The sequence below is a fragment of the Acaromyces ingoldii genome (assembly GCF_003144295.1).
Source record: "Acaromyces ingoldii strain MCA 4198 unplaced genomic scaffold FA10scaffold_2, whole genome shotgun sequence".
Lineage (NCBI taxonomy): Eukaryota > Fungi > Basidiomycota > Exobasidiomycetes > Exobasidiales > Cryptobasidiaceae > Acaromyces > Acaromyces ingoldii.
The window spans coordinates 841,819-863,055 of NW_020290248.1; the positions used below are offsets into that span (position 1 = coordinate 841,819).

At 58.5% G+C, this 21,237-nt stretch overlaps 10 protein-coding genes across 10 annotated transcripts; 6 read left to right on the forward strand and 4 right to left on the reverse strand.

Annotated features, from left to right (window-relative positions):
• The first annotated feature begins 86 nt into the window (after window positions 1-86).
• FA10DRAFT_265263 (hypothetical protein) lies at window positions 87-1,256 on the forward strand. The gene has a single exon (XM_025520984.1). The coding sequence runs from the start codon at window positions 108-110 to the stop codon at window positions 1,077-1,079; it is 972 nt and encodes a 323-aa protein (XP_025378605.1). The 5' UTR covers window positions 87-107; the 3' UTR covers window positions 1,080-1,256.
• Window positions 1,257-1,489: 233 nt separating this feature from the next.
• FA10DRAFT_300022 (hypothetical protein) lies at window positions 1,490-5,844 on the forward strand. The gene is made up of 3 exons (XM_025524784.1): window positions 1,490-2,044; window positions 2,108-2,233; window positions 2,298-5,844. The coding sequence occupies exons 1-3, from the start codon at window positions 1,738-1,740 to the stop codon at window positions 5,567-5,569; spliced, it is 3,705 nt and encodes a 1,234-aa protein (XP_025378606.1). The 5' UTR covers window positions 1,490-1,737; the 3' UTR covers window positions 5,570-5,844.
• An 8-nt stretch (window positions 5,845-5,852) lies between these two features.
• On the reverse strand, window positions 5,853-6,490 carry FA10DRAFT_284344 (hypothetical protein; the record flags this gene model as incomplete). The annotated part of the gene is made up of 4 exons (XM_025523910.1): window positions 5,853-5,990; window positions 6,069-6,151; window positions 6,235-6,274; window positions 6,350-6,490. 4 exons carry the CDS (start codon window positions 6,488-6,490, stop codon window positions 5,853-5,855), a joined length of 402 nt encoding a protein of 133 aa, XP_025378607.1.
• Window positions 6,491-6,608: 118 nt separating this feature from the next.
• On the forward strand, window positions 6,609-8,700 carry FA10DRAFT_265265 (hypothetical protein). Its single transcript, XM_025520985.1, has 5 exons — window positions 6,609-7,154; window positions 7,227-7,518; window positions 7,591-7,847; window positions 7,906-8,293; window positions 8,356-8,700. The coding sequence occupies exons 1-5, from the start codon at window positions 6,649-6,651 to the stop codon at window positions 8,614-8,616; spliced, it is 1,704 nt and encodes a 567-aa protein (XP_025378608.1). The 5' UTR covers window positions 6,609-6,648; the 3' UTR covers window positions 8,617-8,700.
• FA10DRAFT_265268 (NAF1-domain-containing protein) lies at window positions 8,643-10,992 on the reverse strand. The gene has a single exon (XM_025520986.1). It carries the CDS (start codon window positions 10,948-10,950, stop codon window positions 8,710-8,712), a length of 2,241 nt encoding a protein of 746 aa, XP_025378609.1. The 5' UTR covers window positions 10,951-10,992; the 3' UTR covers window positions 8,643-8,709.
• Window positions 10,993-11,122: 130 nt separating this feature from the next.
• FA10DRAFT_265269 (cytochrome P450) lies at window positions 11,123-12,809 on the forward strand. Its single transcript, XM_025520987.1, has one exon. It carries the CDS (start codon window positions 11,195-11,197, stop codon window positions 12,764-12,766), a length of 1,572 nt encoding a protein of 523 aa, XP_025378610.1. The 5' UTR covers window positions 11,123-11,194; the 3' UTR covers window positions 12,767-12,809.
• Window positions 12,761-14,461, reverse strand: FA10DRAFT_300027 (hypothetical protein; the record flags this gene model as incomplete). The annotated part of the gene is made up of 4 exons (XM_025524785.1): window positions 12,761-13,143; window positions 13,218-13,817; window positions 13,881-14,119; window positions 14,206-14,461. 4 exons carry the CDS (start codon window positions 14,459-14,461, stop codon window positions 12,829-12,831), a joined length of 1,410 nt encoding a protein of 469 aa, XP_025378611.1. The 3' UTR covers window positions 12,761-12,828.
• A 423-nt stretch (window positions 14,462-14,884) lies between these two features.
• FA10DRAFT_300028 (AhpC-TSA-domain-containing protein) lies at window positions 14,885-18,495 on the forward strand. Its single transcript, XM_025524786.1, has 5 exons — window positions 14,885-15,379; window positions 15,453-15,496; window positions 15,563-15,807; window positions 15,878-15,941; window positions 16,014-18,495. Exons 1-5 carry the CDS (start codon window positions 15,209-15,211, stop codon window positions 18,256-18,258), a joined length of 2,769 nt encoding a protein of 922 aa, XP_025378612.1. The 5' UTR covers window positions 14,885-15,208; the 3' UTR covers window positions 18,259-18,495.
• Window positions 18,496-19,146: 651 nt separating this feature from the next.
• FA10DRAFT_265274 (hypothetical protein) lies at window positions 19,147-19,960 on the forward strand. Its single transcript, XM_025520988.1, has 2 exons — window positions 19,147-19,616; window positions 19,689-19,960. The coding sequence occupies exons 1-2, from the start codon at window positions 19,302-19,304 to the stop codon at window positions 19,782-19,784; spliced, it is 411 nt and encodes a 136-aa protein (XP_025378613.1). The 5' UTR covers window positions 19,147-19,301; the 3' UTR covers window positions 19,785-19,960.
• Window positions 19,961-20,049: 89 nt separating this feature from the next.
• Window positions 20,050-21,193, reverse strand: FA10DRAFT_238876 (hypothetical protein). Its single transcript, XM_025519155.1, has 3 exons — window positions 20,539-21,193; window positions 20,251-20,470; window positions 20,050-20,184 (listed from the first exon to the last, which is right to left on the reverse strand). Exons 1-3 carry the CDS (start codon window positions 21,124-21,126, stop codon window positions 20,147-20,149), a joined length of 846 nt encoding a protein of 281 aa, XP_025378614.1. The 5' UTR covers window positions 21,127-21,193; the 3' UTR covers window positions 20,050-20,146.
• Between the last annotated feature and the right edge of the window lie 44 nt (window positions 21,194-21,237).

The following is a 21,237-nucleotide window of genomic DNA, read 5'->3' on the forward strand; positions in this document are numbered from 1 at the left end:
CGTAACGGTCAGAGTGTCGTCGTCACGCATGTTGAGTCAATCGGGACGCGACCAAGTTTATTTTTCTTTGTTTCTTCTTCACGAACTTTTCCCCTCGACTTGCCCGCATGAAGGCAGAGGGGGCGGGAGAGGAGGAGGAAGGGCCTCGACCGGCAAGCGATACCAAGAACGAGGATGAGCTGCTGTATGCGATTCCGTCGCTGGACACGCGCTTCAGGCTGAAGCAGGTCTCAGCCGTGGGCACATCGACGGGCACGACGCTTTGGCTCTCGTCGCAGGTCCTCGTCTGCTACCTCATTGAGACGGAGCGCAAGCAGCGGCGCCGACGTGGTGCAGCAGCAGCAGCAGCAGCAGTAGCAACAGCAACAGCAGCGGCAGGCGCCGCTAACACGCGGCGGCCGCTCGCTGTGGATCTTGGCGCAGGTGTGGGCCTCACGTCGCTCGTGCTGGCCGCTTTGGGTTTCGATGTAATCACGACGGACATTGACCCGCCGTACTCGTCTGTCCTGCTGCCCAACATTGCAGCCAACTCGCCGCCTCCTAGCCGGTCTGGTGGAGCCACGCGGTGCGGCGGCCAGATAATCACACTCCTGGTCGACTGGACAGTGGCAAGCGACGTCGATGCGCTGCTCGCCGAGGCCGACGCCCGAGGCGGCGCCGACCTCGTCGTGACAGCCGACACCCTCTACTCGCCGTCGATCGTCGACTCGCTCCTCGCTTGTCTCGCCCAGCTCAAACGTCGTGGAACACAACGTCAGCAACAACTGGACGTTCAACAGGAGGAGGAGGACGAGGAGGAGCAAAAACAAAGGAGGAAGCTTGAAGTGAAAGCAAAAGCAAAAGCCGGCAGAGGCAACAAGGGCACGGCCAAGGACAGGAGAACAATGATTCTTGTGGCGCTTGAGAGGAGAGATCCCAGCCTGATTGAGATGAGCTTAGCGAGGGCACGAAGTAGCGAGCACAGGCTCGAGCCCGATCGGGTGCCTCAGAGGGTGCTCAACAAGGCCGTTGATGATCATCTCGGAAGCTGCCATTGGTCAAGGGACGATTGGGACGATGTTGAGGTCTGGCACATGTGAAAGAAGCGCTAAACAAGAAAGAGACTCATATTGCTTTTCTCTAGTTGAATTACTACCACTGCTACAACTTCAGTTGCAGCGGGCCCAGAGCTGGGTGCGGGCTGGAGCCTAAAGTGAACTCGATGTACGACTACTACTCTAGCTACACCTACTACCAAAATAATACCACGATGTCCCATGCTAGTGCTACACGTACAGTACACTGTTCTTTCTCGACAGACTCTTCTTCTTTCCGGGCCTCGAAAGAGAAGGTGGGGAAATCAATTTAAAAAAAGAAAATAAGCCGGACGGATGTCTGAGATGTGACCCTGGACGGGAGAGCCAGGGCGCCTAGATCGAAGGCACTGCAAATATATCACTTTTGACATAGCCTAGCGCTTCGAGTCCAAGCTGAAGTGCTGCATCCAGGGCCGTGACGTACGACTTGCACTTCTTTCGTTCCGGTCTAGTCTTTTCACTTTTGCTTTTTCATTTTGCTACGACGACTACTCCGACGACGGCGACTGACGCAGACATCGAGTGCGCATACAGACGAGGCAGCGAAGAAGCAAGGAAGCAAGGGAGCCGAAGGAAGCATCGCCTGCATCTTAGAAATGGACCTCTTCGTCGTCGCATAGAAGAGACGGGAGAGGCGCCATCACTAGACCGACAGTCTTTCATGGCCCTGGGCGCCGGCCGAGGCCAAATGACGGGCGGAGACGGAGGGACAGGCGCTCGGCGAGCCCTGTCCCCGCTCTTGGCCGCACTTCGGTCTCCATTGCAATTGCGTCCAGCCGCTCTCGGTGGCTCGTCGCTCGCCACTGCGACGAGAGCAAAGATGGCGAGAGAGAAGTCCTCTCACTTCGGCGTGCTCGCCTACAATGGCTGCCTGTCCGCATCCAGGCGCGCCTGGGCGCTTTGCGTCGCCATCTGGTACAGCGCTTTCTGGCGTACCTGGACGGCCACAATCATGATGGCCACCCTCGGTGAGTGTTTCGTTTAGCACCTTCTCCTGCCTGTACTGACAATGGCACTGCTCCTCATAACAGGCCTCTTCGTCTGCTTTACCGCCCTCTACTTCTTCGTTCAGTCGGGCTCCACACGGCAGATTGACTCGCTCTTTGAGCTCAGCCAAGGTCTGAGCAACGGCATCAATGTTGCCGAGCTCGAGCTGGGTGAGTCTTTACTTGGTGCCTGGAGTGGGAGTGCAGTCGAGCTGACGCCTCCTCGTTCTGGCAGACTCGGACGAATACGAATTCGAAGATGACAGCGACGCAGAGACTGCCCACGACCCCGGCTCGGGCGGGCTCACGAGGCCTCTCCGTCGCGTCTTTAGCCTCGGCCACGGCCATGGCCATCGGGGCACGCTGAGCAAGGAGGGAGCCGCGGTCAAGCGACACAGCAGCCTCGTGAGAATCACCAGCTCCGATCCCAGCTCGAGCTTGAGCAGCAGCCCGATCCAGCTCGAGCTCGACACCCGCGGAGGTCCTTCGACGGTCATCTCCAAACCTCTCCTCTCCGGCAGCGCAGCGACCGAGCACGGCTCCTCTTCGTCGGCCGTGCAAGTTCGGCCGGGTTCATCCTCCTCTTCTTCCACGGCCTCTTCGTTGCTCGCAAGGAGAAGAAAGGAGAGTGGGAAGTTGGCAAGCGGCAGTCCCTCGCGACAGCAGCACACGGCCCGCTTGCCGGGTCGACACCACGAAGCAAGCCCGCGCGTGGCTTCGCCCAAACGTAACCCCGGTATCTTGGCCGCCAGGGACGGGGAACGAAACCCGTTGCAGGAGCTGCAGCGCTCGAGCGACGAAGCATACAAGGACATGCCGCTCCTGTCGAGCTCGCCCAATTCGACTTCGAGCACCTTTGCCTCTGCCGACTCGGGCGACGAGGCGGCCAGTGCTTCTGCTGCGCCTCGATCGATTCTCAAGCGCAAGCAGGAGCTGTGGTCGAGCCTGCCGGACATCGCCAACTCACTGCCGTCGCCCAACATGCTCTATCCTTCGAGCCAGGGACTGTTTCCAGGCCTGGCGTGGTCTGGCAGTGATCACCAGCAGGGCTTTCCTTCCACGCCATCGCCCTATGGCTCCTTTGCACGGCCACCTCCTTCGCCGCCGCCGTCGCAACCGCCGCCACAACCACCACCACCAGCACCGACTTCTTCGTCGACCTCTGCTTCTGCCGGTGGTGGGGGAATGAACCGTCCGCCCGTTCCACCGCCTCCGCCTGCTTCGTTCTTTTCGCGCCTGCCTCCGGGTGCAAGGCAGCCCTCCTTCCGGGCCTCCACGCCGAGGCTGGGAACGCTCTCGCCCGCCCAGGCAAGAGCAGCATGGCCCTCGCAACGGTTCAGGAGCATCAAGCTCGTCGAGCCCAGCTGGGAGCCATACGTCGATGTTCACGAGAGGGCTCGCGAGAGACTTGAGACGGCTGCCAGGCTGGCCGGTGGGCATCCTCGAGCGGCCTCAAGCCCTTCTCTCCCCCTCATGCCCTGGGACGACAGCGACGACGACCAAGAGGAGGAAGCGAAGAAGGAGGGAGGAGAGGAGGAGGTAGTGGTTGACGACAGAGGTGATGTACAAAGGCGTAAGGCGAGCAGAAGAGCCAAGGGACGGTGTACAAACGACGATGCAGAGTTTTGGTTCGAGAGATATACTCGCAGTACAGCCGCAGCCGGCAAGGACTGGGATTGGCGAAAGCGGAGAACGAGACAGAGGGCTCAGGCCGCTGCATCGATGTCTGCTCCATCTCCGAATTCATCACACTGGTCGGCCAACAACGGCAACGAACAGAATGGCGTCTTTCAGGGCTCCGACAGTCCCCGGAGGATGATGGGACCGCCTCCTGCTCTGCAGCTGAACGGCCTTGGAGGAACAATGCACCAAAGCGGCAACGGCGACGGGTCGCCAAGCTCGGAAGCGAGGAGGAGACTGGCGTATCAGCAGGCACCCCTCGTCTCCTTCTCTCAGGACGAGCTGCCGAACCGGCCCGAATTGGCCATCAATGTGGCAACGAACCGTAAAGATCAGCAGGTGGGCGGGCGCACCTCACCCTCAAAATCTCCCAACGGCAACGACAATCCATCGTCGCCATTGTCAAAGGCCTTCAAATCGCTCTTGAACGGCGGTACTTCTTCTGAGGTGCCCGATTCGCCGTCCTTAAACAGGCGCAGTAGCCTGCAGCCCGACAGCGAGTGGTCAGAGGGCTTGCACGGAAGAAGTTCGCCTCCGCCTCAGCAAAGCTCGGCAGTGCGACTGCGCAAGGGAGTCAACAAGATGATGAACCGATCTTCTACCGTGGATGGACCTCTGTCGACCGCCCCTCCTTCTGCGCCGGACGAGTCACCGCGGAGGTCAAGACGGGTCTCGGAGACGGAGTCAAAGGACGCCGACGAGGATTCCACTGTGCCGAGCCTGCCAAGCCGAATCAGCAGCCTTTCGCCTCGCAATAGGCTCAACAGCCTGCGAGGCATGACAAAGAAGGAGAGGGGTGCCGTTTTGACTGCGCAGCTGCTCAAGGAGGCAGAGGCCGTGGGCACCGATGACGACGAGGAGGACGACTTCCGTGATCATGCTTCTTCCGACCAGGCAAGTAACTTCGCCGACATACCCCAGGGACGTGGTGAGGAGCAAGACGGGGACAGGCCGCTGCCGAGGGGTGCTTTGGGTCTGCGACATTCCAGCAGCTCAAGCTCAATTCCGCTTGCCGAGGGCAGAGGCAACAGCACCGTCGGTGCCGGCAATGAAGGCGGCTGGAGCAGTGCAGACGCCTACGGTTTGGCTTCCTCCTCTTCTTACTCTTCGTCTTCGTCGCCCCCAATGGTCGGAGGAATCCAAGCAGCGGGCGTCTTTGGAGACATTCCCGTCTTTCTCTCTGCGTCACCGCCCGATGACGATGGTGCCAGGCGCCGTCAATCTTCCAACCCTCGAGCAGCTGCTGGGCGTGGCTTACCAGTCCAACAGGCTCAAATGTCCGACGGCGGCAGCAGCAGTGTCCAAGGCCTCAATGCCGGCGCACAGGCCTTCCCACTCTTCAACGGCGGCGAGCCCATGGCGAAGAAATCTTCGAGCAGAGGCTCTTCGACGGGCGAGGGCAACCCCCCTGTCATGATACCCGCACGTCGCCGGACGGGCTCTCGCAAGGGGATCCTGTCGAGCGCGACGTCGGCCTCTGCCTCTCCCGCGAGAGCCTCGCCCGAACGCAAAGCGGCAAACCGAGACTCGATGGGACGGGCAATGACGGAGGCCCGATCGCCTCACCCGACGCCGGCCATGCAGCCTGAGCCGGCCCCTCTGCAGATGGCCAACCGAGCCAGGTCGGCGAGCATCAACAAGCAGGAACGCCTCGAACCTGCACCTGCCCGTTCTTCGCCCTCTGTGTACCAACAACAGATAATTCGGTCGCAAGCCACGATGAAGCGCTCGTCCGCCGCGCAACCGACGTCGGCAGCAGCAACATCTCGGGAGAACTGGCTGAACGCCTATGCGACTGGCGAGGCGCAGCAGCTGGCATCGTCGTAGTAGCTACTTGGCCCTTTGCAAAGTATACCTCGCGCCTTCAAGTGATCTTGCACATGTGCATGCAGCCGCACCCCAATGCGTCTTTTGCCTTCTTCTTGTCTGCTGCTTTGTGTCGCAGTACTGACTCGTCTCTACCCGCGGACCTTGCGCATTATACCTTTTCCTCTCTCTCTCTCGCTTCTTGACCTCGATCTCCCACTCTTTCTCGCTCTTTATATCACATCACCGCCTCTCCTTTGCGAATACCACAAATTGAAAGAAGCACAGACAAGATTCATTACATTCACGATGTGAGATCAGACAGCTTGAAGTCTGAGCTGAGCTTGCGGGCCGCATAGACCTCTTCGCAGGATGTCTGCACGCAGACGTGGCCGCCGTCGTCGAGCGAGCCGGTGACTGCGTCTGGGTACGGGCAGCGGTGCTGGAGGCAGGGCATACAGTCAGACTCATTACTCCTCGGCCTGGTAGCTGAGGCAGGTAGAAGTGAGCGACGACTCACCTGGTGTGGGAAGGGGCAGGGGCACTGCGAGGGTGACTGGACGCACGAGAGGGTGCGCGGGCAAAGATAGTCTGTGCAGGTGGCTATTGTTCGGGTGCCTCCGGTCGTCAGTGTGCTGTGCTTTGCCTTGCGTAGAAGAGGGAGTCACAGAGAAGGAGCTACGCACCGGCCTCGACTCGAGCCTCGAACCAGGCTGCATCGCCCGTCTGGTTCCGGATGTATGCAGCGTGTCAGCAGCCGATTTCCTGCTGTCTTGGTGTACTGCAGAGGGAGAGACTTACCGCGGGTGATTCTTGCTCTCGATGTCCAAAGGGGTTCCCACCTCCTCCGAAGAAGTGCTGGAACATCTGGGCATGCACCTGGGACATCAGCGACAGAGACAGGACGCCGACGAGGAGCACGAGGAGCGTGAGGCGCATCATTGCGATCGGCGAGACGACGTGGAAGCGCGAAGCGATGGGTGCGTGTGTGGCTCGAGCACCGCGCGCCGGCTATTTCTAAGTGCGCTCGTGACGCGCGAAAGAGCGCAGAAAAGTGCAACCAACACCGACCGACAAAGCGAGACGAGAAGGACCCGACGATGGCCTCGCCCCAGAACAGGACCTGGCGTGGACCTCCGGGCTCGACGCCGGTCCGCTCCTCGCTCCTCGCTCGCACACCCTCGACGCCACTGGACCTGTACCGCGCCAACGCCAGCCAAGGCTCGTCAGCCACGTATTCTTCCCCCGGCCATTCCTCGTCGTTCCTTCCAGCCTCGCCTGGTAGTGCCAGTCGACGTGCTTCGCTGCGGCCCACGCCACTGTCTAATCCGGTATCCCCCACTGTGTTTCTCTCTTCGCCAGACAGAGATGGTCCAGGGTCCCCTTACAGGCGCAATGCCGCCTTTGGCAGCCCCGGCGCGTCGGCATCAAGGAACGCTGCCCGTCTCTCTTCGACCGGTGGTGCTGTTGCTGGGACTGCGTCAACGATGACGGGCGCAACGCCGAGCAAGGGTCAGGGCTCGCGGAGCCTGACACCACTGAGCTCTACACCAAAAGGTGTACGACCGTCGGGTCGCTTCATTCGCAAGAAGACATTGCGGCAGAGGTGAGCAGACGCAAGAGCTAGACTGGACCACTGAGAGGGACTCTGATTGAAGAGGGCCGTCTTTCCATCCAGAATCGAAGAGATGCCGGAAGCAATCTACGACTGGCTCTCTATGGCACCATCGATGTTCCTCGCCGATCCCTCGCTCGGATACCCTGCAGGAGGTGCGCTTCACGTCATCAGCCTTCTCGCCATGGCAATGCACCCCGACAGCGCGCTTCACGCCACCAGTGGTGGTGCTCGAAACGGACGCAGGCCCGGTCAAAGTGCTGGTGGCAGCCTCTTTGCACATGATCGGAATACCGGCGGTGTCGGTCTGGCATCGCGCAAACTTCAGCGACAACAAGATGCTTGGCGCTCTTCTGTAAGTCTGGCGCTCTTCTCCCTCTCATGGGCCCAAGCAAAGATCTGACAAGCTGACGTTGCACCACAAAAGGCTTCACTCCTCATCTTCTTCCTCTTGGCACTCGCAGCTGGAAATGCATACTCGCTCTTTACAGCAAAGCGCCGCTATCACCTCTGGCTCAAGCCTACGTCGGAGAAGCTCGCGAGCGAGAATGCCAGCCTCGTTGATTTGCCAAGGCCTGATTTCCAGGCTCCCGAATTCGAGTCCTCTCCGACGACTGTTGCTAGGGCTCTTGAAGTGGGACACAGCATCCTTCGTGGCATCGTTACTGTCCTGGCTTGGCTGTGGTGAGCACGACTCTTGGCAAACTACCCGGTGCATTGAACTGATTTTGACTCAACGCAGGGCGCTTCTCCTCTGGCGGCTCCGCCAGATCCCATACGTCGGTGTCATCTTTCGGGTCCTCTTCGCAAGTCCAGGCTCTCAGGATCGATCACGACGTATGAGCAGCGCATCGACACACCCGCAGATGCATGCACTCGACGTCTGGCAGGCACCCGAGGTTCAGCTGCGAATCTTTTGCGTCTACTCTCCGCTGCACGCTCTCTTCTACCTTGTCCTGCTAAAGGCTGGAAGAGCGGGTCTGGACGGTAGCGTGTCGAGCCTGATGCTCTGCTCGTTGCTGATGGGTGCTACCAGCGCCCAGGCGCATCTACTCGCCACGTTTTACAAGGGCCTCGTCAAGGACAAGACGCTTCTGGCTGCCGAGGTCATGAATGAGTACGACCAGAAGGTGTGTGAAGATTTACGAAGAACGTTAAATGCACTAGCTGACGGATGAATATGATCTGGCAGTTTGTGTTGCCGAGGGCCATGCCGGAGGTCCGTGACGCAAGCACGCAGACAAGCCCATCCGACTATGAAACCGCCTTGCAACCTCGGCAGCCCTCTGTCCAAGAGTGGCGCGGAACCTTTATGCAGCACGACAATGCCAAGGAAGAGGGGGACGAGGATGAAGACAACATTGAGAGTCTGCCATCAGCAACCTCATCGTCCCTTTCGCGCCAGAAGAAGGACAGAAACAAGAAGAGTCGGACGAGAAAGAGCGTCATATGATTTCACGGCCTTCTTGCCGTTGATTACTACTATTACATTGTATCTTTACACAAATGTGAGAGGATCGAATGATTTCAAGGCGGCCTGGCCCTCTCATCGTTCTTGTGGTGGCTGACCGTTCCAGGGCTGTTGTTGGTTGTGGTGGTAAGGATACTGTTGGTGGGCGGCCTGCTGCTGTTGCTGGTAGGATGGCTGCTGAGGATCGTAGCTTTGCTGAGCTGCTGCGGCGTAGTGACTGTCCCAGGAACCTCCCACAGCTGTCGTGGCTTGAGCATTGGGGTATTGACCTGGCCATGAAGGTGACGCGATAGGAGCCTGTTGTTGCCAGAAAGCTGGATGCTGTTGCTGCTGTTGTTGTGTAGTAGAGTAGCTGCCATTGTGGGTGGCTGCCATTTCATGGGGATGGAAGGGCCACTGGTGTGCCGCCGACGATGGCTGTGGCTGGTTCGCAAAGGGCATCTGCATCTGCATCTGCGTTTGCATCTGCATGGGCAACTGCATAGGCATCGCTGGGTTGTACATCGGATAGGCTCCGTTGCTGTTGGGAGGTCCTTGCTGGGAGTGGTGCTGCTGATAGCTCGCACCTCCTCTTCCTCGACCTCTCCCTCGTCCGCGCTGCCCAAATGGTCTTCTAGAAGACCCGGCGCCCCGCCCATGCTGATTGACGTTGTAAGCCGACAAAGAAGAAGGATCCTGTTGTTGTAGGTCACCTGCGCCTTCGTCATAGGGCAGCGACATTGATGAGGACTGCGCGTCGTAGTCTGGATGCTGGTAAGAAGGAGGGGCACCTTCATCGTAGGGCCTCTTGTTTTTTCCCTTGTTGCCGCCTCCCTTTGCCGCTTTCTTTTGCCGCTTGTACTCTGCCTCTGCTTCGTCGTCGCTGAATTCAATTTCATCGTCTCCAACTTCCTCGTCCCAGATGTTGCTGGCGTCGCTCCCCTTTCCCATGGCTCGCAGCTGCCTCGTGAGAACATAGGTGCTTGCCCCGGGAACGTACAGCACCTGTCTGCCAACCCACACCACCGTCTTGTCGATCTTGGACGCATCGGCATAACGGAGCGCATACAGTGGAGCCAGAACCGAGCCGAACGTCTCAAAGACGACGCCAATGACATTGCCGTCGTCCAGGCACAGCACGCTCCCAGTATCAAGGACGCTGTATTCGCCCTCCTGCTCGCCTCGTTTGCCATTCATGTCGACAGGTACCGTGGTGGCAGGAGCTGGCTGACCGGGTGCCCGGCCTGTGTCTTGGGCCACAACAACGACACAGTCGACCACGGAATGAATCTTTCCAAGCGGTCGCATTTCGAGTTCCGGAGGCACTTTGCTGAACGGTGGCTCGTCAATCGTTGTCTCGATCACCTCATTCTTCGTTCGTGGCCCTTTGGTAGGGTCACCTCCGCCCTCGCCGCCTTCCTCGTCTTCGTCCTCGTCCTGGGGCGCCACAGCTCGCTTCTGGACCCGTTTCTTGGTGTTTGCTCCCTGGTTCACCTTCTCTTGCTCGTCTTCTTCATCAGACGATGAAGATGAAGAGGATGATGAAGACGAGCTGGATGACGACTCATCATCATCATCGTCATCGTCGCTTTCGATACCATCTTGATCGACATTGAGGTCTGGCCTTCCCATCTTGTCCAGCGTCCTCTCCATCATGCTCTTGGCTTCTGCATCTGTAGCCAGCTCTACTGGCCCAACTTTCCCTCCTCGTGCTTCCGCTTCTTCCCCCACAGCCACTGTGTGGTTGCTGCTAGTCTCGGCTGCTGCTTCTGCTTCCGAGGGTCGGTCCCCGAATTCGGGCGGAAGAGAAGGCTGGGCGGTGGCACCCCTCGTGGCCATGACGAGCTGCCTTAGTCGTGCCAGTTCCTGGTCCGCAGAAGCTGGTTCGGAGGCTGGCTCGAGGGCTTGCTGTTTACTTTGTTCCTCCTCCTGCGCCGGCACCACGCCGCTCGCCAAGATGTGGGCAGTGTCCTCCGAGACTGGCTGTTCCTGCATCTGTTCCTGTGTCTCTTCCTGCGCCTTGCCTAGGCCAGTGTCCTCCTCGGCCTCTGGCACAGCCTGTGCTGAGCGCTGCTCATCCGCCAGTGTTGTTTCTTCTTTGGGCTCCTCTTCTGACTGCTCTTGACCCCGCATCTCTTCGGATCGGGCGCCGTTGCTGTTCGCTGCATCATCTTCCACTGCGCCAGCCTGCGCAGGGACGTCTGCACCCTTTTCTCCCTCAATCGCCACAGCCTCAGCAGCCACTAGCGGCTCTGAAGCTTGCAAAGGCGCATCACGAGCACTCTCGACGATTGTCGCCTCCTCGACGTGATCTTCTTCCCCCATTACCGCCTCCATTTTGTCGAGGTGGATGGACAACTTCTGTGATCACTTTCTTCGTCACCCGCCAAGAGACCAAAAAATCCAAAATCCAAACCAAAAAAAAAAAAGTTTCTGCGCAAAGGACTGCCGGGACTCGGGCTTGCCTCGAGTGGAGGAAGGCGAGCGTCGGTTGATTCGATGCTCCCTCATAGAACCTCTGGACTTGGAGAAGGAGAAGGAGGAGAGAAAGGAAGAGGAAGAAAGAGCGACGCAGAGGAGGATGGTTCTCCTGCAACAGGTACTCACCGCCTCATCGATCGTCCTGCTCTTTGTACTATGGCGGCGCAAGAGACTGTCTCTTCTGTCAAGGTACCCGGACTTCCTCCCCGGCTCCTCCCTTTCAGACGTGCCTTACGTTCTCCTCGACGCCCTGTCCTCTGTCGGACCCACACCGTATCTCGCAGCCAAGCACGCACGGCTGGGCCCCACAATTCGCACAGGCCCGCAGCGACTGCATCTGGCACAAGCGAGCCCCGGCCTACTTCGCGCGTTGGGTCGGTGCGACAAGGCGCCTTCCTATGCCGGCTTCGACATCGGCGGCCATGCCACGCTCTTTAGCGAACGGACACGGGAGCGGCACAGTGCGCGCGGCAAGCTTGCCCCGCATTTCTTCTCCTCGGCCAACGCCGAGCTGCGGGAGAAAGTGCTGCATAGAAACGCTCAGAGGATTTGCGAGCACATCGAGGCGAGACTAGCGGCGAGCGAGAGGGAGGGCGGCGGCGACGGCAGCGGCGGGGGTGGCAGCGAGGGCAAGGGCGAAGTCAAGATCAATCTGCTGGGCGTCTTTAGGGCCTACGCCGTCGACACGGCCTCGGAGCTCCTCTTTGGACGGGCCTATGGTGCCATCGACGAGCTCGGCCAGCAGAGAGCCGCAGGGGCGCAACTGGAGCAACCATCGATTGGCCGCGTCAATGACCACTTCAACGCGGCAGTGCCGCTTGCCCTTTGGATAGGACCGCTTGCGCGCGCAGTTTCGACCCTGCGCGCTTATATGCCTAGCATACAGAAGCTGTCTGCGGACGAATTGGCATCGCTGGAGGAATTTGACCGCTACGTCGACGCTGTGATCGACCAGAAGTCCAATGAAGGGCCGTTGGACGTCGAGGGGCCACAGACAGATTACGTGTCCTCCCTGGCTGCCTCACAGCTGTACCGGTCCCTCTCGCGCACAGAGCAAAAGGCAGCACTCGTGGCCGAGACGTGCGACGTCCTCTTTGCAGCGACGGAGTCGCTAGCCACGACGCTCGCCGTCGGCCTCTGCCACATTGCTCGCTTGTTTGGCACTGGTCAGAAGCGCAGTGACGACGAAGAAGAGAGCAGCAGCAGCCTCGGCACGCTCCTTGGAGACGCCTACCTGAGGGCCGTCGTCGACGAGTGCCTCCGGATTGCGTCGCCCGTACCCAGGGCGCTGGACCGCATCATTGGGCCCCGCGGCCTGGTCCTCGACGACGGCGCCCTTCTCGCGCCCGGGACCATCGTCGGCGTCTCGCCTGAGTGCTTCCATCGGCAGCCGCGAGAAACCTTTCGCCCCGGCGACACTACCTCTACCTTTGACCCTGAGCGCTGGCTCGACGACGGGCAAAATGCTTCACACATTGCATTTGGTCTCCCGGGCCATCGCGCATGTATCGCAAAGAACCTGGCCATGGCTGAGCTCTCGATGATGATCTCGGCCTTTTGCCGCAACTTCACCATTCTCCCCGGGTTGGAGACGCGCATCGAGCCCAGAGACTTCTGGAACAAGGGCTTCAAGAATGGCATGGTAAACGCCGTCGTTGGTAGGAATAAATGAATAATGTTACTGTACAGTAATATGATACAAGAAGTACACCTGCAAAGAGGGATGTTCGGCCTTCACTTGCCTTCCCTCTGCTTCCGGAAGAAGTCCCGGACACTTTCCTCGTCGACGACCCTGCCTTCGGCGGCAAAGGGCCGGAGATGCTGAAAGAGGGCGTCTCGGAGATGATTATAAGCCTCGAGCGAGTTGATCATCTGCTCGCGTGGAAGACGATTCAGAGCTGCGAGGCCGAGGTCGTACGTCGACGAGGTCTGCGAGGCCCCTCCCTCACTCTCATGGTCGCCAATCTCGGAGACGGCCTGTGACTGGGGCGGATTGTACGTGTCTTCGGCCTCGAGGACAAATGGAATGGCAGCAAACTTGGGCAGACACTGTCGAAGCAGTAGCCCAGGATCAGCTCAATCTGTACTGTGCAACGGATAAGCGCCTCCAATGGGACCCCCACCTCTGAGCATCGGCAGATTCTTGCGCGGAATTGCTCCTCGAGAAAGACGTCAAGCCTGCCTTGAAGATTCTTGAGTCCCTCCGGCCGTATGCAGTCTCCCAATCTGGCCCTTTTGCTTGCTAAAAGATCTTCATCCTCTGAGATTGCAGGCCTCTTTGAACCCGTGGCAGCTTCGGCATGATCGCCCATACGATCAGGCTTGGAAGCACTCTCGCCCTCGGCGGCATCGCCCATGCTGGAGGTATCAGGCACGCTCGCATTGCCATCGTTGAGCCCCATGATGCGGTAGGGCATTTCCCAGCCCGCGACAGCGGCGACAACATCCCTTGCCGGAAGACCATCCCACTCTTTGGGCAGCTCGTTTGCGTTCGTCGGCAGGCAGACTGCCCAGCCGCGAGCACCGATGTAGTCGCGCAGGACAGTGCATTCCGGCTTGCGCACACAAGTGTCGCAAATGAAGAGATCAAACGAGTCGTGGTCGAGCAGAGGGCCATCAGCTGCCTGATCTTCCCTGCCGTCTCCAGGACGACTCAGTGTCGGACGCAGCGAGGTGCAGGACTCGTGGAGCCAATCCTCGCACACAAGGCACTGGAACATCGTCTGTCCAAAGATAGTCAGTTGAGCAGCTCAGGGGCTCACGCTTTTTCCCCAGATCACTCTCACCTCCTCCTCCGTCTCTGGGTTATATGACTCTCCGCGCTTGCAGTAGCAGAATCTGCCCTCAAAGTTGGCCGTGTACACGTTGTCGTCGTTTTCGGGTGCAAATGACAGTGGCGAGGGTCTCAGGTTGCACGGCGATGGTTTTTGCTTGTTCTGTCCTCCCGCACTTCCTCGTTGTATCGACAGCGTACCGCAGTCACATCGGAAGTTACGCTTGGCAAAGAGCTCGACGAGGTCGTGGTCTGGATCACAGAGAGAGAGAGAGAGAGAGAGAGCACGCACAAATGAGGCACAAAGCACAATACAGCTAAACGGCCCGTCGACTCACCAGCATGGCAACCCACGCTGCAGCCTGCACAGACGCCACCACCTCCGCAGGTGCGACAGGCGTAGACGGGCTGTCGAATGTAGCCCTTTTCGTAGGTGCAGCCGCCCTTTGTGAAGCTGAACGGCACCGCCTCTCTCGCCTCGCGCTCCAGCTGCGCCTGCCGCTGGATCAGCTGCTCGGCTGTGAATCCTTCATCTTGCTCTGCCAGGGGTGGAGCCGGTAGCGAAGGATCCGGCAAGGCCGATGGAGACGACATTTCCCCTTGGTGGAGAACGGGCGAGGGTTAGACCAACACGTCCTGTGCATGCGCGCGCGTGTGTCGTGAGGCTTCGCTTGGTGATGCCTCACGTGTAAATCCCTGCCGCGCCGTGAACTGGAAAGGCCCAAATATTCCCTTTTGTTCGTATGTCACACTCATGACGAAATAAATCATTGAGTTCCAGCGCTGTTAATCGGGGGAGCAAAGGCCGATGCAACCGGTGCGCAAGCCTCAACCTTAGCCACTGTATTACCACCAACAAATTCTCTTATTTTATTGTCCCTCACTACTGGATGCGTCATTATCAATTACATTAACCGTGGCTGCAGGTTCTTTTCGTGCGACAAATTTTAATTTTTTCCCTAGCCGGATCATTCATGTGGCCCTCTTGCTTGATTGGGCGGTGTAGCCAGTGACCAAGAAGGCAGGCGGTTCCTTCTCGTCACTGCTTCAGTTGCTAGTCCCGCACATTCGCCGCCGCCGCCATCCACCACTGCTGTCCATTAACATAAAACGCAAAAACTGTCCACTGCCGACATTGATTGGCGCTTCTCGGCCCCGCTACACTTTCCGTCGGACTCCCGAGTGAAGGCGTCGATTCGGCCGATCGAGCGAGGCGAGGGCGCTGCTCCACATTTCTCCAGAGCGAGCGAACGAGCGAGCAAAGAGGGCGGGCCCCCAGGCGGCGTGGGCGGCAGCTTTGGCGCACAACGGAATTAGCATCGTCAGCCGGCGACGGCAACGATGGCGCCATACCTCCCTCGGGTGCCCATCTACCCGATCTTGGGCGAGAAGCACTTTCTCACCGTCGGGCCCGGCCTGCTCGAGATTCCAGCGACAATCAAAGATTCCTCGCCTCTGATCGGTCAACCAGCGCCCGAGATAAATCTTCCCGATCACTTAGGACGACGATGCGTGAGTGGGCCATCTTTCGGCTGAGCCCCTCTGCTTCAAGCTGCTCATAAGCTCTGCTTTTCATCACACACAGTCTCTTCACGCCACTATTGCATTAGGAAGGCCCATCATTGTCTTGTGAGTGGCATGGCTATCATCGAGCCGAGAAAAGTAAAACTCACTCTCCTGACAATTCCTTGCCAGCTTCTTTCCGTTGGCCGGCTCACCACATTGCACGAAGGAGTCGTGCCTCTTCCGCGACGCAATCGGCTTGACACCCGTCTTCAGCGACTTGCAGGCTATCGTCATCGGTATCAGCCAGGATCCTCCGGAGCGATCGAAGAAGTTTGTCGATGAGCATCATCTTGGCTATCGTATCTTGCACGACGAGCACCGCGAAGCGATGGAGACTTATGGCGTCAAGCGGACGATGATGGGCCTTGTCGATCGTGGGTGTGCCGTTGCAGGTCGTCTCCCTGGACTAGGCTGAATACTGAACGCTTCTTCTGTTGTTTAAAGAGCGATGCACCTTCATCATTGATCCCAGCGGGCTGGTCAGAGGTATGGCGCAAGGTGTCTTGGAGTGAGTCTTCCCTTCGACCGATGTCGACAAACCAAGCGATTGACATCGATATCTGACGCCCTTCTTTCGCAGCTCGAGCGGCCACCTGAGATTTGCCGAAAAGTGGCTCATTCGCCTGGAGCACGAGCTATCGCAGCGATCGCGCCAGCTTGTCGAATATCAATCGGGCGCGGGCGACCTTGCGGCGGGCGTCGATGAGGATGGTCATGCGATGCAGGTCGTCTACGGCGATGCCGGCAGCGCTCGCGGCGGAGGGATAGGTGGTGCACCAAGGTACGGCGCTGCGTCGGCTGCTATGCCAGCCACGATGTTGCCGCCGCCAGTCAAGGCATCGAGGATGAAGAGGAGCGAAAGTTTGGGCGTGACAGAGCATGGTCAACCAGGTCTGGAGAAAGGATGGAGAAGTTGGAAGGCAATGCTTGCGAATCTCTCATCGCCCGACAACCTCCCGCCACCGGCCGTTGTCAGCTCGGCTGCATCTACTGGCAAGTTGTCGAGCACGTACAGCAGGAAACAGAAGGATACCCGCCTGTCGCCCAATCTGGAGAGTGAAGAGGCCGAAGGTCGTGCGTCGAGCTCGTCGTCCATCTATTCAAAGAGGAGCACCAAGTCGAACCCGGCAAAGTCGTTCTCGAAGCGTTCACGTAGCCTCGCTCGGGATGGTTTGAAGCGCTTCAATCGTTCCCAGACCCAGACCCAGACCATCGATGGCGAGGCGGAGGAGGTGCCACCTGTGCCCCCGCTGTTTGCCAATGTCGACACGGGCGAGGCCAAGTACGAAGATGGAGAGGATCAGGACTCGTCGACGTTCCGAACCGGAAGCTCCTCCAAGACGAGCTCGGCATCGACGGCACCCACAAGCAATGGCCACGGCGGCAGTATTGGTAGCGTCAAAGCAGCGCCGATGGATCTGGGTAATGGCTGGTCAAAGACACCAATCACTAGCGAAGTGATGATGGTGACAAATGAAGGGTTTTCCTCGTCAGCGCGCACGCCCAGGGGTGCCATTGCTTCCATTGCCGGAGGTGCACCCGTCATGAGGAAGCCAGTGCCAGGAGGAGGGTCAAGCTCTTTGCCTCCCCGCCACCGACTTGGAACCCCTCCCAGGAGCAGCGAGAGTGCGAGGAGCTTCGAAGGAGCGAGAGGCCGTCGGCGTCCTGTGCCCGAGATTGGACCGAGCGAGGAGGCATCATCGATAACGCAAGGCCAGGACGAGGAGTTTGTGACCCAGTCTGAGAATGGCGCTCTTGAATTCCGACCCAATCCTCGTCCAAAGTCAAGGAGCAGCAACTCAGACACCTCGTCGGTCGCCACAGTCGAGGCAGTCACGGCACGAAGGAAAGCCACCGGATTGGATGCTCATACCACAACAACTCCCCCGTCTTCGAGGCCTTCATCGGCTAGCAGTCGCAAGCTGGCCCCAGCGTTGAGGCACCCTTCAGACACGCACTATTCGTCGCCCCTCTCAGAGAGCGTCCGCTTTTCTCAAGACGAGGCTCGCGAGTCGCTCATCCTCTCTCCAGACGCAACCATGTCATCTCAGCCGTCAACATCAGGCAGGGACACGCCCACTGTACCCAAGCGCATCTCATCGCAAGACACCTCCCGCGAGATGCCAGGAGCGACAGGCACCGAGCTTGGTCGTCGCTCAAGTGAAAGCTCGCGGAGTGAGATCATGCCCTCACCCGTTCAAGGCACGGTGGAGCTGCCTTCGACGACGGCAAGGCGAGCAAATGGCAACGGACTGGGTTCGACCTTCTCCTTGAAACCCTCTCCGGCCTCAAAGCACCGTCGCAACACTTCTGTTTCCTCCAGCACGTCTAAGAAGACGAATGCGTCCTCTTCTTCACCGAAGCTCAGCACCTCTACTTCATCGTCCCGCGCACAGACGCCGACAATGACAAAGACGGCGACGGCAACCGGTCTCGGCCTCGAAGAAACGTCGCCAGCCCTGGCCGCGGTAGCGGCAGCGCAGATCGCGCAGAGTCGCCGCCAGTCCAGTGAGGAAGACCACACGGGCATTTTGAAGGCCAGGTCGACCCTCCCGCGTAAGCCGCCTCCGCCTATGCATGCGCCACCGCCGCCGCCGCCGCCGCCGCCGCCGCCGCCAAAGGACGACATTGGATCCTCGCCTGCTCTCCTCAACAGCCTCTCCACGTCCAACTTGAACTCTACCAACCACCGGTCGGAGTCCTCCAACGCTTCGTCGGTCACTAGCACAGAGGGCTCCAACACTGGCTCACCCACCGGCTACTCTGACTCCTCGAGACGGCCCTCACTGGCGGGCAGCATCCAAAGCAACGGCACCTTTGGCTGACCGCCTACACGCTCCTTTTCCGGTACCTTCTCTCATTCCCAAATCTCTTCACATTTACGCTCATTCCGCTGGCTACTATTATTGTAGACCACGTCGCTCTCGCTCATTTCGCCATTGTTTCCTAGCTTCTCGCTTCCTCGCTCTATTCGCATAGTGGCCATTATTCTTGTACGTCCTGTTGTCATCATCGATCGCTTTCCTTTCCCTTCTAGTCATCAATCCCATGGCGTTTTCGGCCGAACACGCAGCCCGAGTGAGAGGCGACATGGCTTGGTGTTCATGGTTTCCGATGAGACGTCATCTGGCAGCTGCGCATCAGCGTCGTCGGGACGCAGCGCGTCGAAGCAACTGAGAGACGGAAGCCTGAATCGCCGCACGGTGCCGTGTCGTGTCGTGTCGTGTCGCGCACGTCGGAGCTCCACGAACACACGCGCCCTGTACGCATAGCCGTATCACCAACGGCGGATTTTACGCACATGCTCTATCGGAAAGTCGCCGCATGACAGTTTATTTCAACTTAGTTTGTAAGTTGGCCAACCTCGCCGTTCTCGCCGACAAATACAAGGCGCTAAGACGCACAGGTCCGAAGTCACCGTGCCTCATGAGACACACATCGGGAATTCACGTCCGTTGGCCGTTCCTTGAGATTATTGTAGCACTGTGTGGGGAGAGACAGGTAGCGCCCATCTCGCTGTCAAGTAATGCTAGAGGAGTCCTTGCAACGCCAAGATCCGGTGCCGAGTGTCAGTCTCTCTACCGCCGAGCAAGCGACGACGGAGGAGCGACGACGCGGATAGAAGTCATATCTTGCTGATTGCACTGCACAGCATGCCATGCTTGGAGCATACTGATGGCTGTGCCTATCCTCGCGCGGTTGTTGCTGGACAGCGTGTCTGGAGAAGGAAAAGGTATAAAAGGGGCCCATCTTGTGACTTCCAACCAGCCTTCATCTCATCATCGATTCAACAAAGCCTCACAGCACTACCATCTCATTCAATATCCCTAGCCAACCCAACCAAACAATCAGCAACAAGCAAAACACAATGTTCGCCTTCAAGAACCTCGCTGCCCTCGCCCTCGCCGCTGTGGCCGTCGCCTCGATGAGCTCTGCCGCTCCTGCTCCCCAGGGAACCAAGGTCAAGACCATGACCGTCACCGGCCAGGAGTCTGGCCTCGCACAGTACACCGACTTTGACGGCCAGACCGCCTGCGGCGAGTACGTCAGCACGGACAACGACCTCGTCCTCGGCGTCTCGGCCAGCGTCTTTGGCCAGGGCGAGAACTGCGACAAGAACATCAAGGTCTCGGCCTTTGGCAAGGAGGTCACCGGCCGCCTCGTCGACAGCTGCGGTGGTGGCGTGAGTCCTTTTCCGTCGACCTTCACACATTCCTGGTTCACGTGCTGATCTTTGCTATGCTCTTTTCACCAGTGTGGTGACGCAGGTCTTATCCTCTCGAAGAAGATGTTCAGCGAGTTCACCGACCTCGCCCAGGGCCAATTCGACGCCACCTGGGAGTTCGTGTAAATCAACCTCCGAACTTGAAGCATTGAGCATATGGACGAGGTCGAGCTCCAGCTCTCTCCGCGCCAACTCGAAGCGGGACAATTTCGATTCTAATCAGCATTCTTCATCAGCACTCTTCTCTCTCTCATCCACAGCATTCTCAATCATAATCTTCTCAATCATAATCTTCACGCTGCATTTGTCTCACTTAAGCTTGCAATCTTCATCCCCTTCTCTCTCATGCTGGCAACGGGAATGAATAGTGCATCGACGAGCACGGCATTATACCTTGTGCTGACTTTGGCAATCCTGGTTTGTTCGAGATAGTGGTACTGTACATATTGTTTGATGCTTACAGTCTACGATTACATTGCATCGGATGCTCATCCGACCATAGAGCGCTTCCGTCCCCTTTGCCGGACTTCGTAAAGGAGTGACCACGCATGGTCAGCCCCTTGACTGACGCTATGCTTGGAGACCAACTCACCGTCGTCTAGCTTGCGCATGACCTCGGCCGAGGCCTTGGTCTTGCTCTTTGTTCCGCCCTCCAGAGTGTCGAGCTGTTCTTGATAGACGTCTAGGATCTTTGCAAAAAGATGCTCGCTGTTGGGATGCGTCGAAGCAAACGCCCGCTGGAGAACGTAGAGGTCGACTGCTTTGTCTTCTGCCATGGCTGATGTGGAACTGAGGCCAAAGTCGATCATGACCTGACCTTGAGGCGTCAGCTTTTCCCTCAAAGCACTCCATCTCCAATTGTACACCCATTGCGACTCACCAGAGCTTGCTCCTGATGTGCTACGCCAGCTCTTGTATCGTCGCCAGGCAGCTTCGCCCGTAGCATCATGTTGCTTGTCGTCAAATCGCCATGGATCACATTGGCGTGGTGCATGCGTGCCAACTGCTCGCCAACGAGACCCATGGCTTCGAGCGCCTCGCTGTCCGAGAGGAGCGGTTGCGGTGGTTCTCTGCTGACTGCCTCTTCCTCGCCTCCTTCGTTGCCCCCGCCAAGCGCTTCTCGCAAGCTCCTCCCGACGATGTATTCGAGCCCCAAGACACCATGCTTCTCGTCTGCACACAGCAACTTCGGCGTGTTCACTCCTGCTCGCATGCAGCGCACAAGTGCTCTCGCCTCGGCCGTTGTTCTAGCTGCCGTGATGGAGGCCGTCAAGGCAGGGTGTCGGTACGTCTTTGGGAAGCGGTATTTCAGCAGCATGGCGACCTTGTCGGCACTGGCATCAGTTGACGACGTGATGAGCGACGAGGCGTAAATCTTGGCCTCAGCTCCTTGCTTGATGAGCTGACTCCGGCTCTCGTCGGCCATAAGCGCCAGCATGGGCTCCATCTGAACGGACGCCTCCGCCATTTTCGCTTGCTTGAGACACACCTCACTCTCTCGCCCTTTCAGATCTTCGAGGTGGAGACGATGATTGCGCAACGCGTGACTGACTGCCCACCTTCAAAAGTTTAGTGTTTT

Excerpts from the sequence above, each read along its gene's own strand:
- FA10DRAFT_265263 (XM_025520984.1), top strand. The coding sequence starts at position 108 with ATGAAGGCAGAGGGGGCGGGAGAGGAGGAGGAAGGGCCTCGACCGGCA.
- FA10DRAFT_300022 (XM_025524784.1), top strand. The coding sequence starts at position 1,738 with ATGGCCCTGGGCGCCGGCCGAGGCCAAATGACGGGCGGAGACGGAGGG. Across the intron at positions 2,045-2,107 it reads AATCATGATGGCCACCCTCG|GCCTCTTCGTCTGCTTTACC; the intron begins GTGAGTGTTTCG and ends TCCTCATAACAG. Across the intron at positions 2,234-2,297 it reads TGTTGCCGAGCTCGAGCTGG|ACTCGGACGAATACGAATTC; the intron begins GTGAGTCTTTAC and ends TCGTTCTGGCAG.
- FA10DRAFT_265265 (XM_025520985.1), top strand. The coding sequence starts at position 6,649 with ATGGCCTCGCCCCAGAACAGGACCTGGCGTGGACCTCCGGGCTCGACG. Across the intron at positions 7,155-7,226 it reads AAGAAGACATTGCGGCAGAG|AATCGAAGAGATGCCGGAAG; the intron begins GTGAGCAGACGC and ends CTTTCCATCCAG. Across the intron at positions 7,519-7,590 it reads AAGATGCTTGGCGCTCTTCT|GCTTCACTCCTCATCTTCTT; the intron begins GTAAGTCTGGCG and ends GCACCACAAAAG.
- FA10DRAFT_265268 (XM_025520986.1), bottom strand. The coding sequence starts at position 10,950 with ATGGAGGCGGTAATGGGGGAAGAAGATCACGTCGAGGAGGCGACAATC.
- FA10DRAFT_265269 (XM_025520987.1), top strand. The coding sequence starts at position 11,195 with ATGGTTCTCCTGCAACAGGTACTCACCGCCTCATCGATCGTCCTGCTC.
- FA10DRAFT_300028 (XM_025524786.1), top strand. The coding sequence starts at position 15,209 with ATGGCGCCATACCTCCCTCGGGTGCCCATCTACCCGATCTTGGGCGAG. Across the intron at positions 15,380-15,452 it reads ATCACTTAGGACGACGATGC|TCTCTTCACGCCACTATTGC; the intron begins GTGAGTGGGCCA and ends CATCACACACAG. Across the intron at positions 15,808-15,877 it reads GATGATGGGCCTTGTCGATC|AGCGATGCACCTTCATCATT; the intron begins GTGGGTGTGCCG and ends TGTTGTTTAAAG.
- FA10DRAFT_265274 (XM_025520988.1), top strand. The coding sequence starts at position 19,302 with ATGTTCGCCTTCAAGAACCTCGCTGCCCTCGCCCTCGCCGCTGTGGCC. Across the intron at positions 19,617-19,688 it reads TCGACAGCTGCGGTGGTGGC|TGTGGTGACGCAGGTCTTAT; the intron begins GTGAGTCCTTTT and ends TCTTTTCACCAG.
- FA10DRAFT_238876 (XM_025519155.1), bottom strand. The coding sequence starts at position 21,126 with ATGGCGGAGGCGTCCGTTCAGATGGAGCCCATGCTGGCGCTTATGGCC. Across the intron at positions 20,471-20,538 it reads CACATCAGGAGCAAGCTCTG|GTCATGATCGACTTTGGCCT; the intron begins GTGAGTCGCAAT and ends CCTCAAGGTCAG. Across the intron at positions 20,185-20,250 it reads CATGCGCAAGCTAGACGACG|TCCGGCAAAGGGGACGGAAG; the intron begins GTGAGTTGGTCT and ends TCCTTTACGAAG.